This window comes from Thalia democratica, chromosome 4 (genome assembly GCF_965202585.1).
Source record: "Thalia democratica chromosome 4, ktThaDemo2.hap1.1, whole genome shotgun sequence".
In the NCBI taxonomy this organism is placed as follows: Eukaryota; Metazoa; Chordata; class Thaliacea; order Salpida; family Salpidae; genus Thalia; species Thalia democratica.
The window spans coordinates 21,017,740-21,044,240 of NC_139168.1; the positions used below are offsets into that span (position 1 = coordinate 21,017,740).

Consider the following 26,501-nt stretch of genomic DNA (forward strand, 5'->3'; position numbering starts at 1 on the left):
TTAATTTTTAGTCTTGTTATTTAGCAATTCAATGCTAAAAACATGTTATTTTATATGTAAATTTTATGTATAAAACCCAAAGGTAGTAGATAAATCAATCAATTAGCTTTATTAAACAATTAATTATAAACTAAAATTGTTTGAGTTTAATATAAGGGTCAAAGGTTTTAAATAGTTTTACAAGTAGAATTTATAATCAATTATGAACAATAAAAACTTTATTTTTATATTTACTATTTTGTTAAGACCTGTAATTAATCTTTGTTAAAATCTACTTAATAGTAATAAAAGTTAAAAAAAAATTATGGTTTAATTGTTGCTGCCAACTTATTGTCTTATTATAAAAATTTAATTTATTTTTGCTCATATAAAAATAATCGAATCTAAAAGCAAAACATTTTAATTAACACATTTAAAGTACTTGACAGTTTAAATAAAATTACTGCTAAATTTTTAACTTAAAATTAAAAAGTTTAAATTCAACTTATATTTTTATATGATTTTTATTTACACAAATTACTTTTGTCGTTTTTTTTTTCTTGTTTTAGATAACAGCTACATATATAATTACATTTTTAACATGATAATACAAAGTTTGCTGTAAATAATCAATTTACAAGCAATCTGATAAATATCTTTAATTAAAGTAAAAGCAAAAATTAATGAGAACTTTTACATTTTTTAATGAAATATCATAAAAAATTTACGAGACGCTGAAATTCTTAGTTTGTCATAAAAAATCATAAATCATCAGCATGATTTTATAAGTTTTTAAAAACTTTAAAAAAATTCTAGTATAAAAACTGAAGTTTGAACTAATCAACTTTATATACTAGTTTAAATATAATTTTACCGTACTATAACTACTAATATAACTTAATTAACATCACTGCCGGCTTATATTACTAAATAACATATTAAATTGGAATTACAATCTTTACAAACAGCAAATTTAACGTTTGTTTTATTAAAAAATAAAAGTACGTTATTGTAATCTTTTATACAGGTTGTTCTAACAGTTTGTTTTAAGAGTAAACAAAATTGAGAGTAACATTTTAAAATGAATATATCTTTATTTCAACATGAATTTATTTTATTCTTAGTGAATTATAAAACATTGATATATGCTTTTATTTACTAGTCCTTTTTTATTAAAAACTTTTTTTATTTTTTTTCAGATAGTTTACTTGAACAATTAGAACTTACTTCATCACCTTATTGCATGTAGTACAAATATGATTTTTTTTACAAAATTAAATAGCTTAATATTCTGATGGTACAAACTAATTTACATTGTCATCTTTCCTTTTTCCTTGGATAACTTATACTTAAAATAAAAAACAGTAAAAAGTAATTTTGAAATGCTAAATTATCAAGTTGATTTAATTGAGTTATAGTATAAAATTATAACTTGATTCTTCTAAATGCTTGAATTAAAGTCAATCCAGTTTTATTTTACTTTCCGTACATTTTATAACATTTGCTTCAATTTCTATTTATTTGAACTTAAAATTGTAACTTCATATACATTTCATAAGTTTAAAATTAAATGCTTATGTAAAATAATATCAAACCACAATCACTTTGAAAATTACAAGAATATTGTTTATAAAACGTTTGTGTAATTACAGTTAAATGATTTACTTTATCCATAAAGTACTGAAAATAAACAAAATTTAAGTTGGTTAAAAACTGTGGATAAAAAAAACACAAATAGTGAGTAAAAATTGTAATTATTCTTAACGGATAACTAAGGTAAAATCTTTATTATTTAAGCTTCTTTATTGACCTAAACCTTATTTCGTACTAATTACTTTATAGTTTATAAATGATAGTTTATAAAATTTAAAATAAGTAGGTTGGACTATTTCTGTTTTTGTATTACTTTTATTTTACAATTAAGTATATTATAAAGCACATGTAAGCAGAAGGAGAATTACTTTGGTAAGAAAATATTACAAGAAAATATTTATTTAAAAGCACGTATATAAGTACATAAAACAGAAGTATAACAAGATGACTTATACAAAAAAAATATACAAATTAAAGTATAGTAATAAATGCATTTATAATAACTTTGTATATTTGACATAATTAATTGAGGAGAAACATATGAATCACATAAACATATCCCGGCTGTAAATATTAAAATTTATTTTTTTTCAACTTTAACAAAATCAGTATAAAATTACATTAAAGACTTACCAAATAAAACTGCGGCACATAAGACAAATCCAAATAAAAAAATTGAAGCATTCAAATCACTTGCAAAGTTTTCATCACCGAAAAGCTTCAGAACATCTTCAGATAAAATCTACAAAACACTTCTTATCGACTTCTCTCTCATAAAACCTTGCTGCAACATCCATAACGTAGAAGATGTTCAAACTCATAACCATTTCCCTGAAGGTAAACAAGACTTCGTTGCTCAAGTTCAACACGACAAATCTGGGTGTTACAACTCTGGTAAAATGATCCACGCCAAGTTTGAAGAACGAGTAGCAATTGTGGTCGTAGAAGAAATGTTGACTGAATTGTCTGAAAATATAAAATGGAACTTCTCTTGTATCTAAATCTCGAAGGCGTGAGGTGATGAAATTTGACACACCAAAACCTGGACATACATTAAGTTCGACTTTGACTTGCACTGCACTTTCATTCAAATTGGCCATTTATTTTTTACTCCTGACTCACTATATTCAACTGATACGTAAAAGTTCACTTTGTATTTATTCATATGTGAATTAAGTTAATTGTCATCATAAACTTAAATTCAAATAAATGTGATTGATTACTACTAATTTGGCTTATGAACATTATAATAACACAATCTAGTTAAGCTAGTTAGAACAGACGTGTGAGCAGACAAAGCAATGTGCTAAAAAGAACGGTTTATTTTAAACAGAAACTCTAATTTCGTTTACTTATAACTTAAAACAAAATCAAATTTTTTAATAGTTTACTTTTCGCTTAAAACGTGATAATATTTCGTTGTCATCTTTTAAAACAAAAACATACTTTGATAAAAACTATAATTACTAGCTAAGAAATTTATTTCAACACTTTTTGGACATACTTTCAAATTGTATATCTTAGGTATGCTTAAAACAGTTCTGTAAATACTTTGAAAAGATTTTAATTTATTGAACTACTTTTAATTTTTTTATTTTTACTCGAACACCCTTGATTTTTATAAATCTTGAACTTAAAAATAAAAAGTAGAAAGCTAAGGTAGAGCGTAGCTGTCAAATTTGCGAGAGGGCACAAAATTGCACGTAAATAATTTTCGACGATGACACTTTTGCGTGAAGGGTCACTTTTGCACGTAGAAATTTTTGCAAGGGTTGAATTTTTCTCTTTTTTTTAATTTTTTTCTTAATTATAATTACTTTTATTTTAGTTTCATCTTTAATATCATTGTTACCCCTAACCGTTACCCGAAGTCAGTATTTTTTTATGTTTTAGTTTTTTTTATCGGTTTTTTCTGTTTCTTTTTATATATTTTTATAAATTTTTTTACTTTCGTGCAAAAAATGACTCTACGTGCAAAATTGTAACTTGTCAAAAATTTACCCTTGGTGCAAAATTGTCTTCGTGCAATTTTCTCCCCTCGTTAATTTTTGTATCCTCGTGCAAATTAGTAATTTCGTGCAATTTTGACCCGTTCCCGAGTTAAGATGTAGGCTTTTGAAAAGTGTATTTCAAAGAAATGCGTTTTATTCTGAAAATACAATCGTTGATATCGAAGTTTTGGAACATGAATAAGTACTTGTACAAAATTTAGTTTTAGAAAAAAAACACCTAGAAAGAACTACATTCATAACTTCTTAATGTTCTTTCATTTATAACAGGGTTCGGCAGCCTTACGTAAATCGCGGGCCGCACAAAAAATATAATTTTTATTGTTTTCGAAATATATACTTTTGGCTTGGAGCTCGTCGGACGCAAATTTTGACTTTGATGGCCGAAGTTTGCCGACCCCTGATTTATAACACAGTACTATTATTAACATAAAGTTTCTAACATAGTTCTACCGTACTATAACTACTACTATGTTATAATTGAAGCGTCTTTAGAACTATAAAAATAATATAATTCAAAATTTCAACTTAGTCGATTGTTTTTAAAGGCTGTAGCGAAGAAAGTTCACTGAAATATATAATAAAAATAATCTATGTCGAGCGAATTATGTTCAACGGAATTCTATTAAAAACAAAAATTGTAAAGAAAATATAGAAGATGAAAAAAAAACACACATTCATTTATTTATTTTCTACTTTTTATAAATATTTAAATATTTTAAGAATTCCGTTTAGATGTTTTAGTTTGCTTGAACCAGAAAAATATGTTGGTTATATAAAGAAAGAGTATTGTAAAAAGTTGTAAATAAGATTAAAAAATATATTTATTATTTCTTAGAATGCTTCATGGTTAAGACTTATAAAAAATATAAGCTTCTTAATGTTTTTTTACACTTTAATTTTTTCTACTTCTGCAATGATTTGTATCATAGATTAAAATGGACTAATTTTTAATTTTTTTTTTTATTTCACCAAAATTGTTAATTTGAAACGAATGTTAATGGTTTGTAAAAAAAATTTTTCATCAACAATCAGTTGAAAAGATAACGTCATAAGAATATTATTAAAATCTTTAAGACTTTAGATAAGTAGCTAGTACTACATATAAATTACAAATTGCTTAACTTTATTATACTAAATAAAATAACATGGAATTTATTAACCACATTTATGACCAAAATATTTTTATAATGATATTATTTTAAACAACTCAAGTTGTATAATAAAATTAGATCGCACCAATACTTTGTTTCAGAAGCTCTTATGTATAATTACAAAGCCTTATACTTTATAGCAGGGGCGTGTCTAGACATTTTTCAAAGGGGGTTCATAATTATTTTTTGTTCTTAATTTTCCACTTAAGTACGCAATATCTTAAGTATCAAAAAAATATGTGTTTAAAATGCTTTTTTGTGTTTAGAAATAATTAAAAAACATATAAGTAGTAATAAAAACAAATAATATATATTTATTTAATTATACTGTATTTAAAAAGTTATGAACAAAAAATTTGTATATCAAAAATTAAATCCTTTATTTAAAACAAATATATTACATACAGTTTAATTAATTAATGAAAATAACAAACATTGTATTATGACTAATATAGGTAATTAAAGACCAAAACTTGAAGGCACTCTTAGTATACTATAATCACTGGTTTAAACTTTGTAATAAAAAACGTAATAAATCTGTTGTATAATACAAAACTTATTAAAAAACCTTTATAAGTTGTATAAAATAAAATTGCAAGTCAGTTAAATAAAACATTTGAGAACATAACTTTTACGAGCATTATCATTAACTTTCATATTTTGTTGTTTGGAACAGAATTAATAAAAAGCACAGCTGGAATAAAATTTTCTAAGGTAAATTAAAAACTTTGAACTTTAAACAATCTAAAAGTACCAGTCAAACAGAATGTAAAATCTTGATAATACATCATTCAAAAAAGTTTCCCAAAAAAGATGCTACTTTAAAACTTTTACCTATTATCACGTCACAATTAAAATTTTATTTGAAGTCTATTTCAGCTGGGCAAAATCGAGCATTTTTTGTTACAGAAACTTATAATATTTCAGAGTTATAAATTCAACATTCATTTTTCAAAGTTTATCAAATAACCTAAAAAAAAGTCAATAAAAAACGTTATTAGTGATATTTTAAGATTTTTTTTTCTTTTTTCGTTTTATTTTTCAGGAGTTTATAGGAAACCAGTCAAAACACGCCCTTGCTTTATAGTGTGCTTAATTTATAGTGTCTGAGTTAATTTTGATGTTTAAGTTTACTTTTGAAGCCGTAGAGTATGGAATTTTTTTTATTAAAGGTATACGTAATTTTTTTTTCACTGCAATTTTTTTTTAAACTTTTAGAATTGTGTTACGTTCTAAGCTAATTAGTTTAAAATGTTAAAATATCCACTTCATTTTTCAGTTATTTACTGGACTTTGAAATTTTAAGGTACTACATTGTTTAGCTTGTTTTGTTTTCAACTTAGACAAAAAAGCGCTTTTGAACATAACTTTAAATTATATTTCACTACAGTATATTGTACTTTAAAAAATATACACTTGAAAAATTGTATACTGCGTATTAAAAATAATACTAAAATATTAGTTTCTAGAAATTCAATAAAAGTTATAACAATCATCAATCACGCAAATTATGCTGAACTTCCTAAAACAGTCGGTTTTTTGATTGTTATAAAACTATGCGATAAGTAATCAGTTTATTCACTACTAAGACTAATATTTAATAAATCTTAAGAATATATAGCGTTTTGAATTTTTAAGTTTTTGTTATACAATCTAATCTACTACAAAGCAGTTTAGACTAAAATACTTAAAGTTTTACGATAGTACTAAATTAAAATGCATAGATTACTTAAAATTTAAACACACGACAAATATTTTTTAAGACTCGAACTGATAACAACAAAAATTTGCTAATAAATGCAAATCTACTAATTTCATAGTGAAGAACCTGTAAAAAAACACTTAAAGCCTAAAACATTTAAATTAGGCTGGAACACATAAATTACACAAACATAAGCCTGCTGTAAACATTATAGATAAAACATGACCAATTAAAACAGCTAAGCGAGTGAAATAACATCCTAACAAACAAACTGAAGCAACCGATTTAGATGCTAAGTTTTTTTTTCACCGAAAAACTGCAGGGCATCATCAGATAAAATCAGCAAATCACAGCTGATCGACATTTCCCTCAAGTAGTGTTGCTAAAACTTCCAAAATTAGAACAATTTTGAGTTCGTAACCGTTAAGGTAGACAAGACTTCGTTGCTGAAAATCAACACGAAAAATCTGGGTGCTGGATACCGCCAAGCTTGAAGAACGGGTAGCAATTGTGGTCGTAGAAGAAATGCCGACAGAATTGCATGAAGGTCGGGAATGGTACTTTCCTTGTTTCCAAATCTCGCAGACGCACGGTGATGCAGTTTGGCGAAAGACCAGTAGATGCATTTAGATTCACTAAAACTTGCACTGCAGTTTTATTAAAATCAGCCATTTTTTTCCGATTTACTAAACTCATCTGAAACAAATGAGTTTACTTTGCACTTAACTCATATGTGAGTTAAGTTAGTTGGTTTCTTAAGCCTACATTCAAATAAATGTGATTGATTCAATATATGATATTTAATTAAGACAATATTGTTAAGTTAATAAGAACAGACTTCTGTGTAGATAAATTAAAGTAAAAAGGAAGATATTATTCTAAATTGACTCTTTGTTGTTTTGTTCACTTATAATTAAAAAAAAAAAAAACAAATACTCACGTTTACAAAAAAAATTCAATTAATCTACTTTTTTAAAAATGTAATAATATTATGTTGTCATCATTTAGATAAAAAAACTACGTTTATAAAAACTATAACAATTAGCTAAGAAAGTTATTTTAATATTTTCTGGTCTAACAAGAGTTAAAAGTACTACCTTTTGATTTCACGCTGTAAAAAGATAAAATTAAAGCAACTTTAGTTTACGAATATTTTCTTTTATTTTTACTTAAACTTACACATCTTTCTTTAATTCAAGAAAATTTTAAGGTTAATCAAATCTGCACTGCAATTAAGTTTGGTCTATATCTAACGAAGTATTTTAAAAATATGTGGCTTGAAGTATTTTAAACTATTGTGAGCTAAAATTATGTTCATTTTCATTAAGAAATACTTTCTAGCCCCTGTTTTGTAGACCGTTTGTAATCTAATGAACTGTTAAAATTAATTCAGTCGGATGTTGAATTATATTCAATTACTATTTTTGTCGTCTAAAAAAGAAGGTCACACCAATTTTATACCGTGAGGATTAATTTAAATGTGTTAGTATTTTACTATTTAATCAATTTTTTTTTAAATTAACCTTGCTTATTTCTACAAGTCCATTATCATTGCATATTTTTAGAATAAAACTAGTTTTTAAGTTACACCTCCAACAATATTGTTTGTTTTTTAATTTAAAACTATTTAATCTAGGCACAATTTTATGTAAAACGGACATTCAGATGTATTCCTGTTCAATTTTACAAGTCTGTTACTTACATGTTGTTAATAGTAGAATAAAACCAACTTTATATCTTAATGTTCAATGTTTTCATTTTCAAATAACCCAACTTCGGTTAAAAAATTTTATGTAAAGTATAAGCAAAAATTTAAGCGGCAAAATTTTCGGTATCCGCTTGACAACTACTAAGTATACAAATAAATTACCAATATTAACCTTTTAAAACTTCAAAATTTTTCTGTTCCAATCGAACCGTACAAGTTTGAAAGTAATAAACAGTTTGCCTTTTAAACATCCCCTATGCTTTATGGAAAAATTTTGCTTGGAATTGATAAAACTAAACGTTTATTTTAGCAAATGTATCAGGAGTAAGGTTTTTGTGACTATAGCAGTCGTATTTGCTAGAGTTATAAAACTTAGACCGACAGTTTCTAGCTAGGTTTACTGTTTTAAATATAGTTTAATTTTAATTGTTTACCTTACATGAACTTTAAGCTTACAATTTATATACTCAAGCACATACAAATGGTTAAAACATTAGTTAAACAAAAAATTAAAAAATATTTGATTTGTTCAACTACAAAAAAGAAGTTAGAGTCCTAAATATAACGTTTAAACCGAAAAGTTTTTATTTACTAAGAGATTTTTCGCATTCAAAAAAATTTACATTTTAAGTCATTTTAAAAAAGTTAGTGAAACAAACTAGATTGTATGCATTTAAGCACTTTAGAAGGAAAGATTAAAATTAAATTATATGTAGGAACAAAGCATTACTACGAACTTCTATTAAAGTAAGATGAGATTTATCTAGTGCACATTTTCATTTAGCCATAAATTTATTTTGTAAAACTTATTTAAATTGTAGTAGGTTTCAAACTACCTTTCGTTTTATTATTTTTAGAGTTTAGCAATTTTCTAACTAAAATTTTTTTCATAATTGTAGAAACATGATTATTATAAAAACAAGTGATTAAACAAAAAAAGTTTAAACCAAATCAGCTTTAAAAAAAAGCTAAAACATTAAATATTTTCTATTTAAATTTCATGTTTTTTTAAACATACTTGTTTAAGTTAAGTCAATTAAATACATTTTTTGTTAGTTTAAATATGCAATTTTATACTTTAGGTGCTATATCGAATTAGTAGAGTATTGTAATCGTAGAGAACTAATAAAAATTTTCTATGTAAACAAGTTTTCTATAACTAAACTACTTAATTAAACTCTAAAACTGGTCAATTATGATTAGCTAATTTTGGTTTTAACTGATTTACAGTTTTTAATCACAAAATGTTTTTCAAAAGTGAAATTTAGAGTTTTTTTCAGTATAATAGTCGCAGAATTTGATTTAAAGAACTATCCTATTTTGATAAAACTTTTAGCTCTTTATGTCAGTCCAAATTAGTAATTTTATAACAGCTATTAAAGTAATTGTTTTTAGGAACGTATAGTTTAAAAAAAGATAAAAAAAAACTAGCAAATTTAATATGTATCAACTCTAGAACAACAGAAAAGGTTGTTCAACAAATTTAATACTTAGAAGTACATGAAGTTTAGTACTAGAAATATTAAAAAGCATATACTATATGCTGGCAGCGATGAAAAATAAGCAACTTTTTCAAAAAGTTGTGATTATTTGGATGTAAAAATTTAAGTTTTAAAACTCTGTTTTTAATGTACGTTCAAGAATTGTTTTAGATAAGTAATACTATTTTTTACAGTTTAGACCTTAAAAAATTATATAAATTTTTATAAATAAATTATAAACTTATCCTTAGTTGACAGAGGTTCAAAGTTGACAGAGAAAATTAACATTTATTCAACATTTATTCATAGTTGACAGAGAAAATTAATACTCTAGCAAATAAATGGCTATAAAACAAACTAAAAAGTTATCATTAAGACCTTAAGTTCCTTTTTTATAAATAACTTATTTAAGTGTTTTGGTAATAGTTCTTATTTGGGGCCTTAACTAAATGTCATTTGTTTGTTACTTTCGTAACTTTTGTGCTATTTTCGTTCATAACTTAAAATAAAAAGATTTGTTGATTACTAAGTTATTGACTAACTATTTAACTAACTATTTAACTAAGTATTTAAGTAAGAAAATGCATTAAAACAATATAATCAGAGTATTGTATGCACTAAATATAATATATAGATAAGAGTTAGAACCTTGTGAGGAACTGCAAATTGATACATCAGTTTTTGAATAAAACTTTTATTTTATATTTGAACTGTTTATCTATCATAAACGTTATTTAGTTTTCAACTAAGCATTAATAAATAAACAAGTCAATAGTTAAACTTATTTTATTGATATGAGAACAAAAGCAGGAGTACAGAAAGAAAACCGGTTTCTAATCAAAACATCTCAAACGAAAACTTTGCACAGTATTAAACACAACTAAGAAATACATAAAGCTCACAAATTAACTAGTCAAGATAATTTACAACAAAGTAACTTTTCCCGTGAACAAAGTTTGGTCTTCGTATAAAATCATGAACAAAAAAGGATGATCAACTGTGAAATAGATTTTTCTAGTACCTCTTGAACTTTGTTTAACACGACTCACTTTAACTCCAGTTGCTGCAGCAGCTTCAGTACCTTCTTCACTTGTCTCAATGAAAGCCTTGTGAACTACTTCAGTCACAAAAAGTCTTGAATCTCCTGCAAACATTGCGCTTAAGTCAGATTTTCTCTCATCAAAAGCGTCTTTGATTCCCAACGAGCGCAGAGTTTCGTACAAGCTTGCTTCAAATTCGATTTTGAACTTTGGCATTTTCAAAAAAATTCGCGTTTCACTGAAACTACTAGGGTCTTTAAGACTTTCAATAGTTTGGACGTCAAGTTTTTCGATCACATTTTTCAATCCAAACCTTTCATCAGGTAAAACTATCAGCATTCTGAAATCTACTTGCTTGTAATGAATTTCCACACACTTGAACCCTTTTTCATCAAATGAAGCAAACGAATAGTACTTTTCCTGTTTCATCATTTTAACAGTAGATGTTTTTTCTTCGGTACAATAGAATGGAGCATCTCTAGTGTCACTTAACTTGAACTTATCATACCAATCACCTTTGAAGTAGATACAACTAACTAAAACACATACAGTATCAGGATCCAAGTCGCTAAACAGATCTTCAATTTTTCCATTAGTACAATCTGCAACCCATTTATTGATTATATTTTTCGATTCGTCTGCATTCTCTCGTAATTTAAAGACTGAATGTGGCTTTTAAAAGCAGATTCCATGTCACGTTTGTAGTTAGCATCAATTTCAAATTCTTCTGAAGGAAAAACAGAATTAGCAAGCTTGATTTGTAAGCCTTTGGAGTTGTAAGTTAATACATCATTCAGCTTTTTAAGATTTGAAAGAAGTTGTTCATCCTTCACAATTCCTAGTGCCTCTTCAAGCTGCTTCTTGGTTGCTCCATTAGAACCTATAAGCAGCATGGAAAGAGCAAGCGAAACGCTCAGTGGTGAAAAGAAAATGTTCTTGTTTTCATCATTGCTTTCACAAAGCTTATTAAAAAGATTGACGTCAAACGAATTTACATTCATAATGATTTTAAACCCAACTAACCTTGAAAAGTAAAATATTATGTGTAATCGAGATTTTTAAATGTGTTTGTACAAGTTGTACATTTTATGTTTTAGCTTGAATAGTTAAATAGTTAAAGACTTTTCAAATTTTACTTTTCATTGAAGCTTTTAATTGTACTGATATATTTACAACTTTTAAAATTTTTATATAACATTTAAAGATGCTTCACCTCAAAAATAGCATGAAATAGTTAAATTTTTATAGTAAAATTTCTTTAAAGTAAAGTATACTGGTAATAGATGTCTGTAAAACTTTTACAGGTCTCCATAGCTTCTGACTACATAAACTATAAGCTATAATAATCTATTTATATTTGTTTTAAGTAACAATAGCAGCATAGAGGGTTTTTCTAAAATCCTTTGTAAATAAAAACATAAAAACATTAGTATTTAAAAACAACCAGGATTAAGTAAAAAATGACACCGGGTTCATTATTTTAACTTGTTTAAAGTTAGGGTAGTTTTTTACCTGATCTTTGCTTTTAAACTTTCAACTATTTTGTTCAACTATTTTGTTCTTTTTTCAATTTCACTGTTTTCAAATTTTATTATGCAAGATATTTAGATGTACAATTTATACATAAAGAATAAGGTTTAGTTTATATCGCTAAATAAATGTTTTTGAGAAGGCCTAAATAAAACAACTTCAAAATATGTGAAACACAACCGTATAAGAACTGATGTTCAATCAATATTTTAATTTTTCAAAGCTTACTATGATTTTTACGACACTTTTGGCGCTAATGAGCTACATTTTGTCGATCTGTTGGAAGTAAATACTACAGCGTATCAAACTAGTTAGAAAATAAACTATTATTTTGATAGTTTTTTGAAATAAAAATAATTGTGGATAGCGTAAACTTTGATAATAAATATGGTTGAAGTCCTAATTGTTTGATATAAATTTGGTGTTCTTAGTTCTAGTAGCTCAAAATTAGTTTTCGTAGTTCGAGTTTCTTATTGCTTTTTATTGGAACAATATTTTCTTTACTCTGTAATGTTCATTTGTTGTAATAAAATCTGTACCTAAAATAAAGTACTGTTTGTCATTTAGATTTTATAAATGGTATTCTAAATTAAAGTTGAAGCTATTATTACAGGACTTTTAAATAAGAAATTGAAAAGCTATTTTATATTTGAACTGATAAAATATATTTGAATTAAAGCAAAAGCTTCAACTATAAATTTTAAATTACTTTTATCAAATTCATATCTTTTTTAGATACTTTTTCAAGTAAATATAAAATAACTATGAAGATAAGGTGTGAATCATTTCTAACATTTTATTTGAATAAATTTTGTTTACTTAAATTAAAAAATTAAAATGTTACAATTTAATCATTTATGCATTAAGCTATTAAGGTCGTCTTTTATATAACCTAGAATAAAAATTAACAACAAAAATCAGCTAAGTAAAATAAACAGTCAGACTTTGTACGATTAGTTGAATGACAGCAAAGTAAAAACCTAATATTAACTTTCAAAACAAAAAAAAAACAAGTTTTAAACAAACAACTTTGAAAGTATTTTGTTTAAAAATTTAGCCTTTGGTGAGAAACGTGAGTCTAGTATTATTAATTTATTTATAAATTAGGTAAGTCTAAAACAAATGAACTCAACTTGTGTTTACTTATAAAAATATTTTTCATTGTTTTCCAGCGAATTTAAGCAACTATTGAGTTTTATATTTAGTCAGACAAAAAAGAAAAGCTTCCAATTTTATTGTTGTGTTTAAATATATTTCATAATAAAACATTACTTTCAATAATAATTTATTTAGATATCCTAAACTTGCAGTGCACAGTAAAATATGCACGCCTGTGTGTACAGGTACACATTGTGAAACCACTGTATTAGCTTCTTATCTAATACGTAGGGTTAATGTAGTTCTACTTAGTTTAACAGAACTTCTGTTGCACATCCAAACGCTTTATGTAAATCAGGAAGTGGAGTAATACCGCCCCTGCGGACGAAAAAGTAAATGATTAGTTAGTAAAGAAGCGATGTCTGGAACTTTAATTATAAGTTGCGAAGACAACACTTAAGTTATTCACCTCCGTTTTTATTAAAAACCTGTAAAGTCTTCGTAATGTACTTACAATAATATAATGAACTTATTTATAATACTAAGCATTTTAAATAAACAATTTTCATAACTTTTTCATATTTTATTTGAAAATCATGAATTAGTCAACAGAAAAAAAACTAGGATTGGAAAAAAAATATGTTTAATCATTTTTGATACTTAAAAATTACTACTTTGTTTAGTATTATATGTATTATGGTATTATTTGCTTCTTGAAAAATAGATAGTTTAAGTTTAAACTGTTGAACTAAATTTCATGAAATATTTCAAACAAACATTTAAACTTTATAACTGAGCAATATTTTAATTGTGATATTGGCTTGTGAAGAAAATGAAAAGTTTAGTTTGAATTTTGATTCTTTAATTTTTAAGTTAATCAACTGTCATTTTACATAACAATTGATATATTACAATAGTAATCATTTAATTCTTGTGTTTAATTTATTGGCGACTCATGTATAAACACATGAGAAGAGAGATTAAACCTAAAACCAACAAAATGCTTAATGAAAATTATGCATAGTATCTAACACAACTAATTTATAAAAAATACAAAACAAGAAACATTTAAGAAAGTAACGACTCATGAAATCTTACAATGAAGTAACTTTTCCCATTAACAAAGTTTGGTTTTTGTATAAAATCATTAACACAAATGGATATTGAACTACAAACTTTTTTGGTTTCAGATAAACGTTTTCGTAATCATAAACCAATTCTAATCCAGTTGCTGCAGCAGCTTCAGTTGCTTCATCATTTACCTCAATTATTATTCTAAAGTGATATTAATTTGAACGAGATTTGTGAACGAGAAACTTACAACTATTTCTATTGAAAACTTAATACTGAACTATTTTCGTAAAAACTCTTGTAACATATGTTCAAGTTTTTGTACTTAAAAGTAATTTGATTACTTTAGAAAAACATTTAGCTAACAGAAAAAATCTATAAACTGGCAAATAAATTGCTATAAAACTGTAAATAAGAAAATGCTATAAAACAATATATTCAGATATAGTATGCATTAAATATGATATATAAATAAAGTCAGAACCTTGTGAGGAACTGCAAATTGATACATCAATTTTTAAATTAAAACTTTTATTTTATATTTGTACTATTTATCTATTATATAAGTTATTTAGTTTTCCATTAAGCATTGATAATTAAACAAGTCAATAGTTGAACTTATTTTATTAATATGAGAACAAAAGCAGGAGTACAGAAAGAAAACCGGTTCCTAATCAAAACATCTCAAACGAAAACTTTGCACAGCATTAAACACAACTTAGAAATACATAAAGCTCACAAAATAACTAGTTATGAAAATTTACAATGAAGTAACTTTTCCCGTGAACAAAGTTTGGTCTTCGTATAAAATAATGAACAAAAAAGGATGATCAACTGTGAAATAGATTTTTGGAAAACTTCTTGAACTTTGTTTAACACGTCCCACTGCGATTCCTGTTGCTGCAGCAGCTTCAGTTCCTTCTTCACTTGTCTCAATGAAAGCCTTGTGAACAACTTCAGTCACAAAAAGTCTTGAATCTCCTGCAAACATTGCGCTTAAGTCAGATTTTCTCTCATCAAAAGCGTCTTTGATTCCCAACGAGCGCAGAGTTTCGTACAAGCTTGCTTCAAATTCGATTTTGAACTTAGGCATTTTCAACAAAATTCGCGTTTCACTGAAACTACTAGGGTCTTTAAGACTTTCAATAGTTTGGACGTCAAGTTTTTCGATCACATTTTTCAATCCAAACCTTTCATCAGGTAAAACTATCAGCATTCTGAAATCTACTTGCTTGTAATGAATTTCCACACACTTGAACCCTTTTTCATCAAATGAAGCAAACGAATAGTACTTTTCCTGTTTCATCATTTTAACAGTAGATGTTTTTTCTTCGGTACAATAGAATGGAGCATCTCTAGTGTCACAAAACTTGAACTTATCATACCAATCACCTTTGAAGTAGATACAACTAACTAAAACACATACAGTATCAGGATCCAAGTCGCTAAACAGATCTTTAATTTTTCCATTAGTACAATCTGCAACCCATTTATTGATTATATTTTTCGATTCGTCTGCATTCTCCTCGTAATTTAAAGACTGAATGTGGCTTTTAAAAGCAGATTCCATGTCACGTTTGTAGTTAGCATCAATTTCAAATTCTTCTGAAGGAAAAACAGAATTAGCAAGCTTGATTTGTAAGCCTTTGGAGTTGTAAGTTAATACATCATTCAGCTTTTTAAGATTTGAAAGAAGTTGTTCATCCTTCACAATTCATAGTGCCTCTTCAAGCTGCTTCTTGGTTGCTCCATTAGAACCTATAAGCAGCATGGAAAGAGCAAGCGAAACGCTCAGTGGTGAAAAGAAAATGTTCTTGTTTTCATCATTGCTTTCACAAAGCTTATTAAAAAGATTGACGTCAAACGAATTTACATTCATAATGATTTTAAACCCAACTAACCTTGAAAAGTAAAATATTATGTATTATCGAGATTTTTAAATGTGTTTGTACAAGTTGTACATTTTATGTTTTAGCTTGAATAGTTAAATAGTTAAAGACTTTTTAAATTTTACTTTTCATTGAAGCTTTTAATTGTACTGATATATTTACAACTTTTAAAATTTTTATATAACATTTGAAGATGCTTCACCTCAAAAATAGCATGAAATAGTTAAATTTTTATAGTAAAATTTCTTTAAAGTAAAGTATACTGGTAATAGATGTCTGTAAAACTTTTACAGGTCTCCATAGCTTCTGACTACATAAACTATAAGCTATAATAATCTATTTATATTTGTTTTAAGTAACAATAGCAGCATAGAGGGTTTTTCTAAAATCCTTTGTAAATAAAAACATAAAAACATTAGTATTTAAAAACAACCAGGATTAAGTAAAAAATGACACCGGGTTCATTATTTTAACTTGTTTAAAGTTAGGGTAGTTTTTTACCTGATCTTTGCTTTTAAACTTTCAACTATTTTGTTCAACTATTTTGTTCTTTTTTCAATTTCACTGTTTTCAAATTTTATTATGCAAGATATTTAGATGTACAATTTATACATAAAGAATAAGGTTTAGTTTATATCGCTAAATAAATGTTTTTGAGAAGGCCTAAATAAAACAACTTCAAAATATGTGAAACACAACCGTATAAGAACTGATGTTCAATCAATATTTTAATTTTTCAAAGCTTACTATGATTTTTACGACACTTTTGGCGCTAATGAGCTACATTTTGTCGATCTGTTGGAAGTAAATACTACAGCGTATCAAACTAGTTAGAAAATAAACTATTATTTTGATAGTTTTTTGAAATAAAAATAATTGTGGATAGCGTAAACTTTGATAATAAATATGGTTGAAGTCCTAATTGTTTGATATAAATTTGGTGTTCTTAGTTCTAGTAGCTCAAAATTAGTTTTCGTAGTTCGAGTTTCTTATTGCTTTTTATTGGAACAATATTTTCTTTACTCTGTAATGTTCATTTGTTGTAATAAAATCTGTACCTAAAATAAAGTACTGTTTGTCATTTAGATTTTATAAATGGTATTCTAAATTAAAGTTGAAGCTATTATTACAGGACTTTTAAATAAGAAATTGAAAAGCTATTTTATATTTGAACTGATAAAATATATTTGAATTAAAGCAAAAGCTTCAACTATAAATTTTAAATTACTTTTATCAAATTCATATCTTTTTTAGATACTTTTTCAAGTAAATATAAAATAACTATGAAGATAAGGTGTGAATCATTTCTAACATTTTATTTGAATAAATTTTGTTTACTTAAATTAAAAAATTAAAATGTTACAATTTAATCATTTATGCATTAAGCTATTAAGGTCGTCTTTTATATAACCTAGAATAAAAATTAACAACAAAAATCAGCTAAGTAAAATAAACAGTCAGACTTTGTACGATTAGTTGAATGACAGCAAAGTAAAAACCTAATATTAACTTTCAAAACAAAAAAAAAACAAGTTTTAAACAAACAACTTTGAAAGTATTTTGTTTAAAAATTTAGCCTTTGGTGAGAAACGTGAGTCTAGTATTATTAATTTATTTATAAATTAGGTAAGTCTAAAACAAATGAACTCAACTTGTGTTTACTTATAAAAATATTTTTCATTGTTTTCCAGCGAATTTAAGCAACTATTGAGTTTTATATTTAGTCAGACAAAAAAGAAAAGCTTCCAATTTTATTGTTGTGTTTAAATATATTTCATAATAAAACATTACTTTCAATAATAATTTATTTAGATATCCTAAACTTGCAGTGCACAGTAAAATATGCACGCCTGTGTGTACAGGTACACATTGTGAAACCACTGTATTAGCTTCTTATCTAATACGTAGGGTTAATGTAGTTCTACTTAGTTTAACAGAACTTCTGTTGCACATCCAAACGCTTTATGTAAATCAGGAAGTGGAGTAATACCGCCCCTGCGGACGAAAAAGTAAATGATTAGTTAGTAAAGAAGCGATGTCTGGAACTTTAATTATAAGTTGCGAAGACAACACTTAAGTTATTCACCTCCGTTTTTATTAAAAACCTGTAAAGTCTTCGTAATGTACTTACAATAATATAATGAACTTATTTATAATACTAAGCATTTTAAATAAACAATTTTCATAACTTTTTCATATTTTATTTGAAAATCATGAATTAGTCAACAGAAAAAAAACTAGGATTGGAAAAAAAATATGTTTAATCATTTTTGATACTTAAAAATTACTACTTTGTTTAGTATTATATGTATTATGGTATTATTTGCTTCTTGAAAAATAGATAGTTTAAGTTTAAACTGTTGAACTAAATTTCATGAAATATTTCAAACAAACATTTAAACTTTATAACTGAGCAATATTTTAATTGTGATATTGGCTTGTGAAGAAAATGAAAAGTTTAGTTTGAATTTTGATTCTTTAATTTTTAAGTTAATCAACTGTCATTTTACATAACAATTGATATATTACAATAGTAATCATTTAATTCTTGTGTTTAATTTATTGGCGACTCATGTATAAACACATGAGAAGAGAGATTAAACCTAAAACCAACAAAATGCTTAATGAAAATTATGCATAGTATCTAACACAACTAATTTATAAAAAATACAAAACAAGAAACATTTAAGAAAGTAACGACTCATGAAATCTTACAATGAAGTAACTTTTCCCATTAACAAAGTTTGGTTTTTGTATAAAATCATTAACACAAATGGATATTGAACTACAAACTTTTTTGGTTTCAGATAAACGTTTTCGTAATCATAAACCAATTCTAATCCAGTTGCTGCAGCAGCTTCAGTTGCTTCATCATTTACCTCAATGCAAGCTTTGTGAACTACTTCGGACACATGAAATTTACCATTTGGTTGCAGAGCATCTTCAGACATTGCACTAAAATCTGCATTTGCTGAATCAAAAGTGTCTTTTATTCCCAACGAACGCAGAATTTCGTTCAAATTTGCTTCATATTCGATTTTAAACTTTGGGACTCTCAGCGAAACGAATTCTCTACTGAAATTTTTACCGTCTTTAATGCTTTCGATTGTATTCTTGTCTAGTTTATTGATTACACTTTCCAATTCATATTTTCCGTTGGGTAAAATTATCAGCATACTAAAATCTGGATTCTTGTAAGGAATTGTTACAGACTTGAACTCTTTTTCATCATCTGAAAGAAACGAATAATAATCCTTTTTTACCATCATTTTAACAATAGAAGTCTTTTTATCGGTACAATAGAATGGTAAATCTTTTCTGTAACGGGACTTGAACATGTCATACCAATCACCTCTAAAATAAATACAACTAACTAGAACACATGCAATATCAGGGCTCATTTTACTGAATAATTCATTAATTTTTTCATTAGTACAACCTTCAACAAAATAATTGATAACAGCTATCGCGTTTTCTGCACGGTTTTTGTAGTCCAAAGACTGAATTTGGCATTTTAAAGCAGATTGCATGTCATCTTTGTACTCTGGGATTATCTGAAACTTATCTGATGGAAAGACAGAGTTAGCAAGTTTGATTTTCAAACCATCGGAGTTAAAATTGACTACACCACTCAGCTCTTTAAGATTTGAAAGAAGTTTTACATCCTTCACAATTCCTAGTGCCTCTTCAAGCTGCATCTTGGTTGCGCCATTAGATCCTTTTAGTAGCATGGAAAGAGCGAGCGAAATGCTCAGTGGTGAAAAGAAAATGTTCTTGTTTTCATCATTGCTTTCACAAAGTTTTTTGAAAATACTGACATCAAGCGAATTGAAATTCATACTGATTTTAGACCCACAAACCTTAAAATTTTAATTATTATTAACCATTTAAGTAGTTAAAATTCATTTTATGTTTTATCTACTAACTAAAGAAATGTTAAAAAAGTTGTTCAAATAAAATACAGATTTTTCTGCATTTTTACAACGTTACAAGACAACTACAGTTTTTATAATATTTTGAAGTGGCCCTCATGTCAAAAATTTTGCTTGAAGATTGATAAGCATAAAGAGGTTTGTGTAATAATGTAAAACAAAACAAATCAAATATTTATTGAGGGAAATTTTAATAAAAAAAAACACTTTTGCTACATACAGCCATATTTTAGTAAACTTTAAAACTATTCTTAACTAGTTCTTAAAAAAGTACTTCAAATTCAGAAATAACATTATTAGGTCTAATCATTAAGAACACAGTGTTAACAAATTGTTGAAATAGAATTTGTTATAACATAATATTACTAAAAATTCAAAATTATTAGAATTATAAATATCTGTATTTTAATCATCGTTCATTTTTACACTTTTAACTATTTATTTTAAGCATTTAATTATTTTGAATACCAGTTTGAATCAGATTTAAATGTATAATTTATTCACTGTAAATAAGATCTAATACATTTAAACATTTAAGAACTTGATAAATGACTATGAGTGAACTTAATTTAAACCAAATACTATGTATGAAACACAACCATAAAATAAGGTATTTGCAATATTTTTTTTTACTTCGCAATGATCACTTTGATTCGTCACGACACTTTAGGCGCTAACGAGCTATTTTTTTTCGTTGTTTTGAATAGGAGGTAACTATGTTTTTTAGGTTTGTAACCATTCACTGTTACAACGTAGTTACTATTTTATTACTGCTATTACTGGTTTAGTTTGCAAAATTATTATCCTTAAATAAAATGTAAGCACTTTCAGATTAAATCTTCAAAACGCAGCTAATTAACTTCTCTCTCATTAATCCTTGCTGCAACTTCCATAGTGTAGAGGTAGTCCAGATTCTTAACCATAACCATGAATGTAAACAGACTTCGTTGCTGTAATTCAACACGACAAATCTGCGTGCTAGCATATCTGGCTGCAGGTGTCCTCGCCAAAAACGAGGCTCAGTTGTGCGAGTAGAGGACAAAAATCTTGAAGGTTAAATTTTTATGACACGACATTTAAAGTATATGACTACTTTTTTAGTTTTTATTTGTTTTACAGATAGCAGATAAAAATTAAATAGTTACTAGTTAAAAATAAAATATAGTATGATGTAGCTAAATTCAGTTTGAAACTTAATTACTTTAATTTTTAAATCCTTTCTTGTTATTTTCTTTCTAACAAAATCAGTATTTAAAATTTTCAGTATATGTATTTACTATCAGTATTTTCACAAATCTTAACTTCAATAAAACTCTTAGTTCTTACTATATTTTACTATAAGTTCTTTTTTATTTAGACAAATAATTAAAACTCATTTTTATTTCATATATGCATTGTTTTTAGATATATATATTTTGATAAATAAATTAGTATGAAACATTAACTTTTATTGATTGTAAAAGATTTCAAAGGCGCTAAAAGGCAGTTATGATTTCTATAAAAAATTTTTTTTCAGTAATCTAAGTACATAACTGAAAGAAGTTAGCTGATCGCGGAAAGCAAAAATTTTTGAACAAACTCGATACTGAAGAATACTCAAAATACACTTAATTTAAAGCATCTATAATTTATACTTAAATAAGTAAATTATTTTTTAATACTTCAAAGTTAAGATGTATTCCAATATAAAAACAATTAAAAGATTTTTCGATATACAGTGTTGACTTGCATTTTTTAATGTCTTGTCCTGGACAAGACGGTAAAAAGTATCCGTGGTGTAAGACTCGATAACCGAAATGTTTTGTCGTGACCCAGGTCTAAGCACCATATATTTAAAGCGCTTTTTTTAATTTTTATCAAACAATAGTAAACGATTTTTTTACATAATACTATTAAACCTCTACAAACTTTCACTTGAATATTATTCACAATATATAACAACGACTCGTAGATAGTTTAGCGAAACTTTAATGATCGATCATATAAAAATTCACATTTAATTTAAAACAAAATCACTAAATAGCCCAACAGCATTTGGGCTCAAAATTCCACAAGAGCGTATTCTATTTCGAAAACAATTTGCTTGCTAGATGAAACCCGTACTTGATAAGCACAATCACGTATCCAGGATTGCTGTAAAGCACTTTAGCCAGGGGAAACATGAAAATGCAGATCACGATCTGACAGAAGACTACGAGGGGGAACTCCAGGATCCGGAAGGTGGTTTTCACCAGGAACTTCAATGGTTTGTAGAGGATTCGGAGGATGAGGCATGCAATGATGAAGAAGATTGTAGCAAAGATCGTTTCCATTTGAAAAACTTTCACCATTTCGAACATGACGTTGAAAAGAGCGTCCATTGTGAGAAACAGTTTAAAATTTTACCTGAAATTTTTAATAATGTTTGTGTGAATGATCTAAAATTATAGAATAAATAATAGAATAAATATAATAATTATATAAAATAAATATAAAATAATAGAATAAATAAAAACATTTGTAAGCTAATTGCACTTGATTTAACTTGATTTAACTCGTTAAAAAATAAAAAGAGCGTGTTGCAGCCCTGACAAAACAGTAAATAGATACTAAAACATACTGATAAACAAACAAAACCACCATAGATACGAAAATGTATTTTTACTACTTGTAAAGTTTTATCTGCACACACAATAACATTTAAAGTTATGAACAAATTTTCATAATCAGAAGAACTACTATGAATGACTTGTATTTACTACAAAAGCTGTAAAGGTGAATAATTCAAATAAAGTCAGTGATTACTAGTTGTACTGAAACAGAATGATAAGTACAAGCTATTTTATAGGGAAAACTTGCTGTGGAAGCATATTTGAAAGAGCATTAAAATAAGAAAGAAGAATACTGTTATATACTATTTATTTTACTCCTTAAGTTTTTATACGCATACCATTATAAGCATACAGAGTATCTCCTCTAGACATAACGTTAATCAACTATTTTCGCCGAGTTAAAACAAAGGGTCAGTTTTAATATGTTTGTAAAATATCTTAATGTATGGTTTTATAACTAAGTGTTAATTTTATAAACTTACTTATCAAGTTATACTCTATTAATAACTTATAGTTTAAATACATAAAGTTAGTTTTTTTTTACCAAAAAACCATGTATTAGATAACTTGTTGTATATAAAGTGACAATTAAATTTGTGAAAAATTTATGAAAAATTGACACAGTCATTTTGTTTTACTTAAACTAAATAAAAAAATTAAAATGATATAAAAGAGTAGTTGTTAAATAAATAAACCTTGATTTATTTTTACGTAGATGTCGCAAGTTTTCAAAATTTTTCTACCTAACATGTAAAAATTTCTCAAGTTCCAGGTTTTTCGAATTTTTATTTTTGCCTTTATTGTGAAATTCCAGGCTTTTCTAGGTTTCCAGGTAAAGTGGCAAGCCTGATTATAAAATGTAATAAAAAAAACTTATGGGATTTTGCAATTGAGTCTCACAGACTACAAATATATTAAAAAAATATTTAAAAGACACATCATCTAAACAGGTTTGTCTTAGTTGATCAACGTGATAAACTATGATTTTTAATAAAATTTTCATTAGGTTTTATTTATCTAAGTCACACAAACTTTAATGTAGTAAGATATTATATGAAAAACCCTATTCTCTAGTTAAATAAAATTAAAAAGAAATTTTTTTCTTTCAACTGTTTTTCTTAGTCCCTTATTTGTTTTCACTATTTTAAAATTTTCTTATGCAATATGTTCAGATGTACAGTATATACATTATGAATAAGGTTTAGTTTATAATAGGTTACATATTTTGAGAGTGCTTTAACTATATAAATTAAGTATATATGAATCACAACAATAAAATAACTAATTTTCAAAAATATTTTTGAATTTTTCAAAGCTTAATATAGTTTTTACGACACTTTTGGCGCTAATGAGCTAAATTTTGTCGATCTGTGGGAAGTATATTATATAGTGTAGTAAATTTGCTAGTAAATAAACTGTTATTTTAATACTTTTTTGAAATAAAAACAAGTATGGATAGCGTAAATTTTAACAATAAATACTGTTGACGTCTTAATTATTTGATATAAGTTTAGTGTTCTTAGTTCTAGTAGCTCTTTGATTTAAAATTATTTGTAATAGTTCGCGCTTCCTATTGCATTATAAGAACAATATCTTTCTTTATACTATTATGTTTAATTTCTTGTATTAAAAACTGAATTTAACAACAAAATATTGTTAGTCATATAAATTTGATAATTTAATAATCTATACTAAGTTTGAAGCTGATACCACAACTTTTTTTAAATGGAAATTGAAGTTTGTTTTTGTATGAACAGCTGTTTTATAGTTGAATTAAAATCAATTAATTAAAACAATAGTTTCAACTATAAATTTTAAATTACTTTCATCAAATTCATGTCTTTATTAGCTGGTTTTTTTTTAGTAAATATAAAATAACTTTAAAAATAAAGTGTGAACCATGTCTAATACATTTTTAAAATCATTTCACTCTATTTAATATAAATATGTTTATTGAACGAAATCAACGCGCTCAAATATTTGGTCCAAGGACCTGGTGTACGAAAAAACCTTTCGGTTATCTCGAGTCATACACCAGAATACAGTTTAAAGTCATATCCAGAGCAATTAGTAATGAAAAAATTACTAAAACGTTAAAATGTTGCAATTTGATCATTTTATACATAAAGCTAGTAAGGTTTTGTTTTTTGTAAAACTAAAAAAAAAATTAATAACATATATCAGCAAAGTAAAATAAACAGTCAGATTTTATATAATTAATTGAATAATAGCAATGTAAAAAACTAATACTATTTTCCATAACAAAATAAGCAAGTTATCTAAGTAAATGACTGATGTTAAAAAGTATGTTGTTTAAAAATATAGCGTTTAGTGAGAAATATCGGTCTAGTATTAATGACTTATTTATAAACTAAGTAATTCTCAAACAAATAAATTCAACTTGAGTTTAGTTATAAAATTTTTATTTTGATTTTCGGTAAATTTAAGCAAGTATTGAAGTTTAAATTTAATCAGACAAAAAAGAAATACTTCCAATTTTGTTTTTTTCATAAATACATAAATTCAAAAATTTTATTTTTAATAAAAGCTTATTTAGATAACCTAAATTTTATTTTACAAACAAACTGCAGAAAAAATATCGATAAAGTCTTTAACATCAAAAGCTGTTTGCAATAAGTTACAGGAAACTAAACCTGAACAAAAAAAATCTTGAAATAATAATAAATTATTATTGTAAGTTTATTGTCATACGATGGACCCAGGAATCAAAACCTAGGCCACTTATACAGAAAGACATACAACAAAAAGACAAAAATAAACCAAAATTGTACATTAAAAATGAAAAAAACTGAGTTTAACTAATTAAAGTTTAAAATTAACATAAAAACACAAAAATTATAACACAAAATTTATAATTCCGGTGCTTCCGAAAAGAGAACAACAATATTCTACTCCATCTTCACCCGAACAAATGGTTTCACTCCAAAACTGGTTTCACTTTCATTCGAACAGCTGGCTTCACATTATTTGAACAACTGGTTCAGCCTTAATTTGAGTAACTGGTTTAACTTTTATCCATACAACTTGTTTCACTTTTATTCGTATAACTAGAACCGCTTTTATCTAAACAACGTGGTTCACTTTTGTTAGGAGAGCCTGCTTCATATTTACTTTTAAATCTTTAATACTCAGATAACTCAGCGTTTGTTGAATAAATTAAATATACGCTATTTTTTTTTATGTCTTAGTAAATTATTAGTATTTGAAATTTTGTTATTTGATATTTTCAAAATAAATGTAATATAGAACGGTTTTTCACCTCACTAAACTTGTAGTGCACAGTAAAATTATTTCTATGCACACTAGTGTGCACAGGTACACACTGTGAAACCACTGTATTAGCTTCTTATCTACTACGTAGGGTTAATGTAGTTCTACTTAGTTTAACAGAGTTTCTGTTGCACATCCAAACGCTTTATAATAATCAGGGAGTGGAGTAATACCGCCCCCTGCGGACAAAAAAGTAAATTACTAGTTAGTAAAGAAGCGATGTATGGATTTTTAGGTATAAGCTGCGAAGATAACACATTAAAGTTATTCACTTCCGTTTTTAATTAAAAATCTACAAAGGCTTTGCAAAGTTAATTAGAAAGCTGGTGATAACTTATTTATAATATTAGGCATTCCAATATACAATTTGCATAATTTTTTCATATTTATTTGAAAATCGTGAATTAGTCAACAGTAAAAACACTACGTTTGA

General features: G+C 26.2%; 1 protein-coding gene across 1 annotated transcript; it reads right to left on the bottom strand.

The window, feature by feature from the left end:
• Positions 1–6,890: 6,890 nt before the first annotated feature.
• On the bottom strand, positions 6,891–11,667 carry LOC145833120 (leukocyte elastase inhibitor A-like). Its single transcript, XM_082940321.1, has 3 exons — positions 11,455–11,667; positions 10,676–11,311; positions 6,891–7,133 (listed from the first exon to the last, which is right to left on the bottom strand). The coding sequence occupies exons 1-3, from the start codon at positions 11,665–11,667 to the stop codon at positions 6,891–6,893; spliced, it is 1,092 nt and encodes a 363-aa protein (XP_082796447.1).
• Between the last annotated feature and the right edge of the window lie 14,834 nt (positions 11,668–26,501).

Excerpts from the sequence above, each read along its gene's own strand:
- LOC145833120 (XM_082940321.1), bottom strand. The coding sequence starts at position 11,667 with ATGAATGTAAATTCGTTTGACGTCAATCTTTTTAATAAGCTTTGTGAA. Across the intron at positions 11,312-11,454 it reads ATCTTAAAAAGCTGAATGAT|AATGCAGACGAATCGAAAAA; the intron begins GTATTAACTTAC and ends AAATTACGAGAG. Across the intron at positions 7,134-10,675 it reads CTGCAGCAACTGGAGTTAAA|ATGAGTTTAGTAAATCGGAA; the intron begins GTGAGTCGTGTT and ends CATTTGTTTCAG.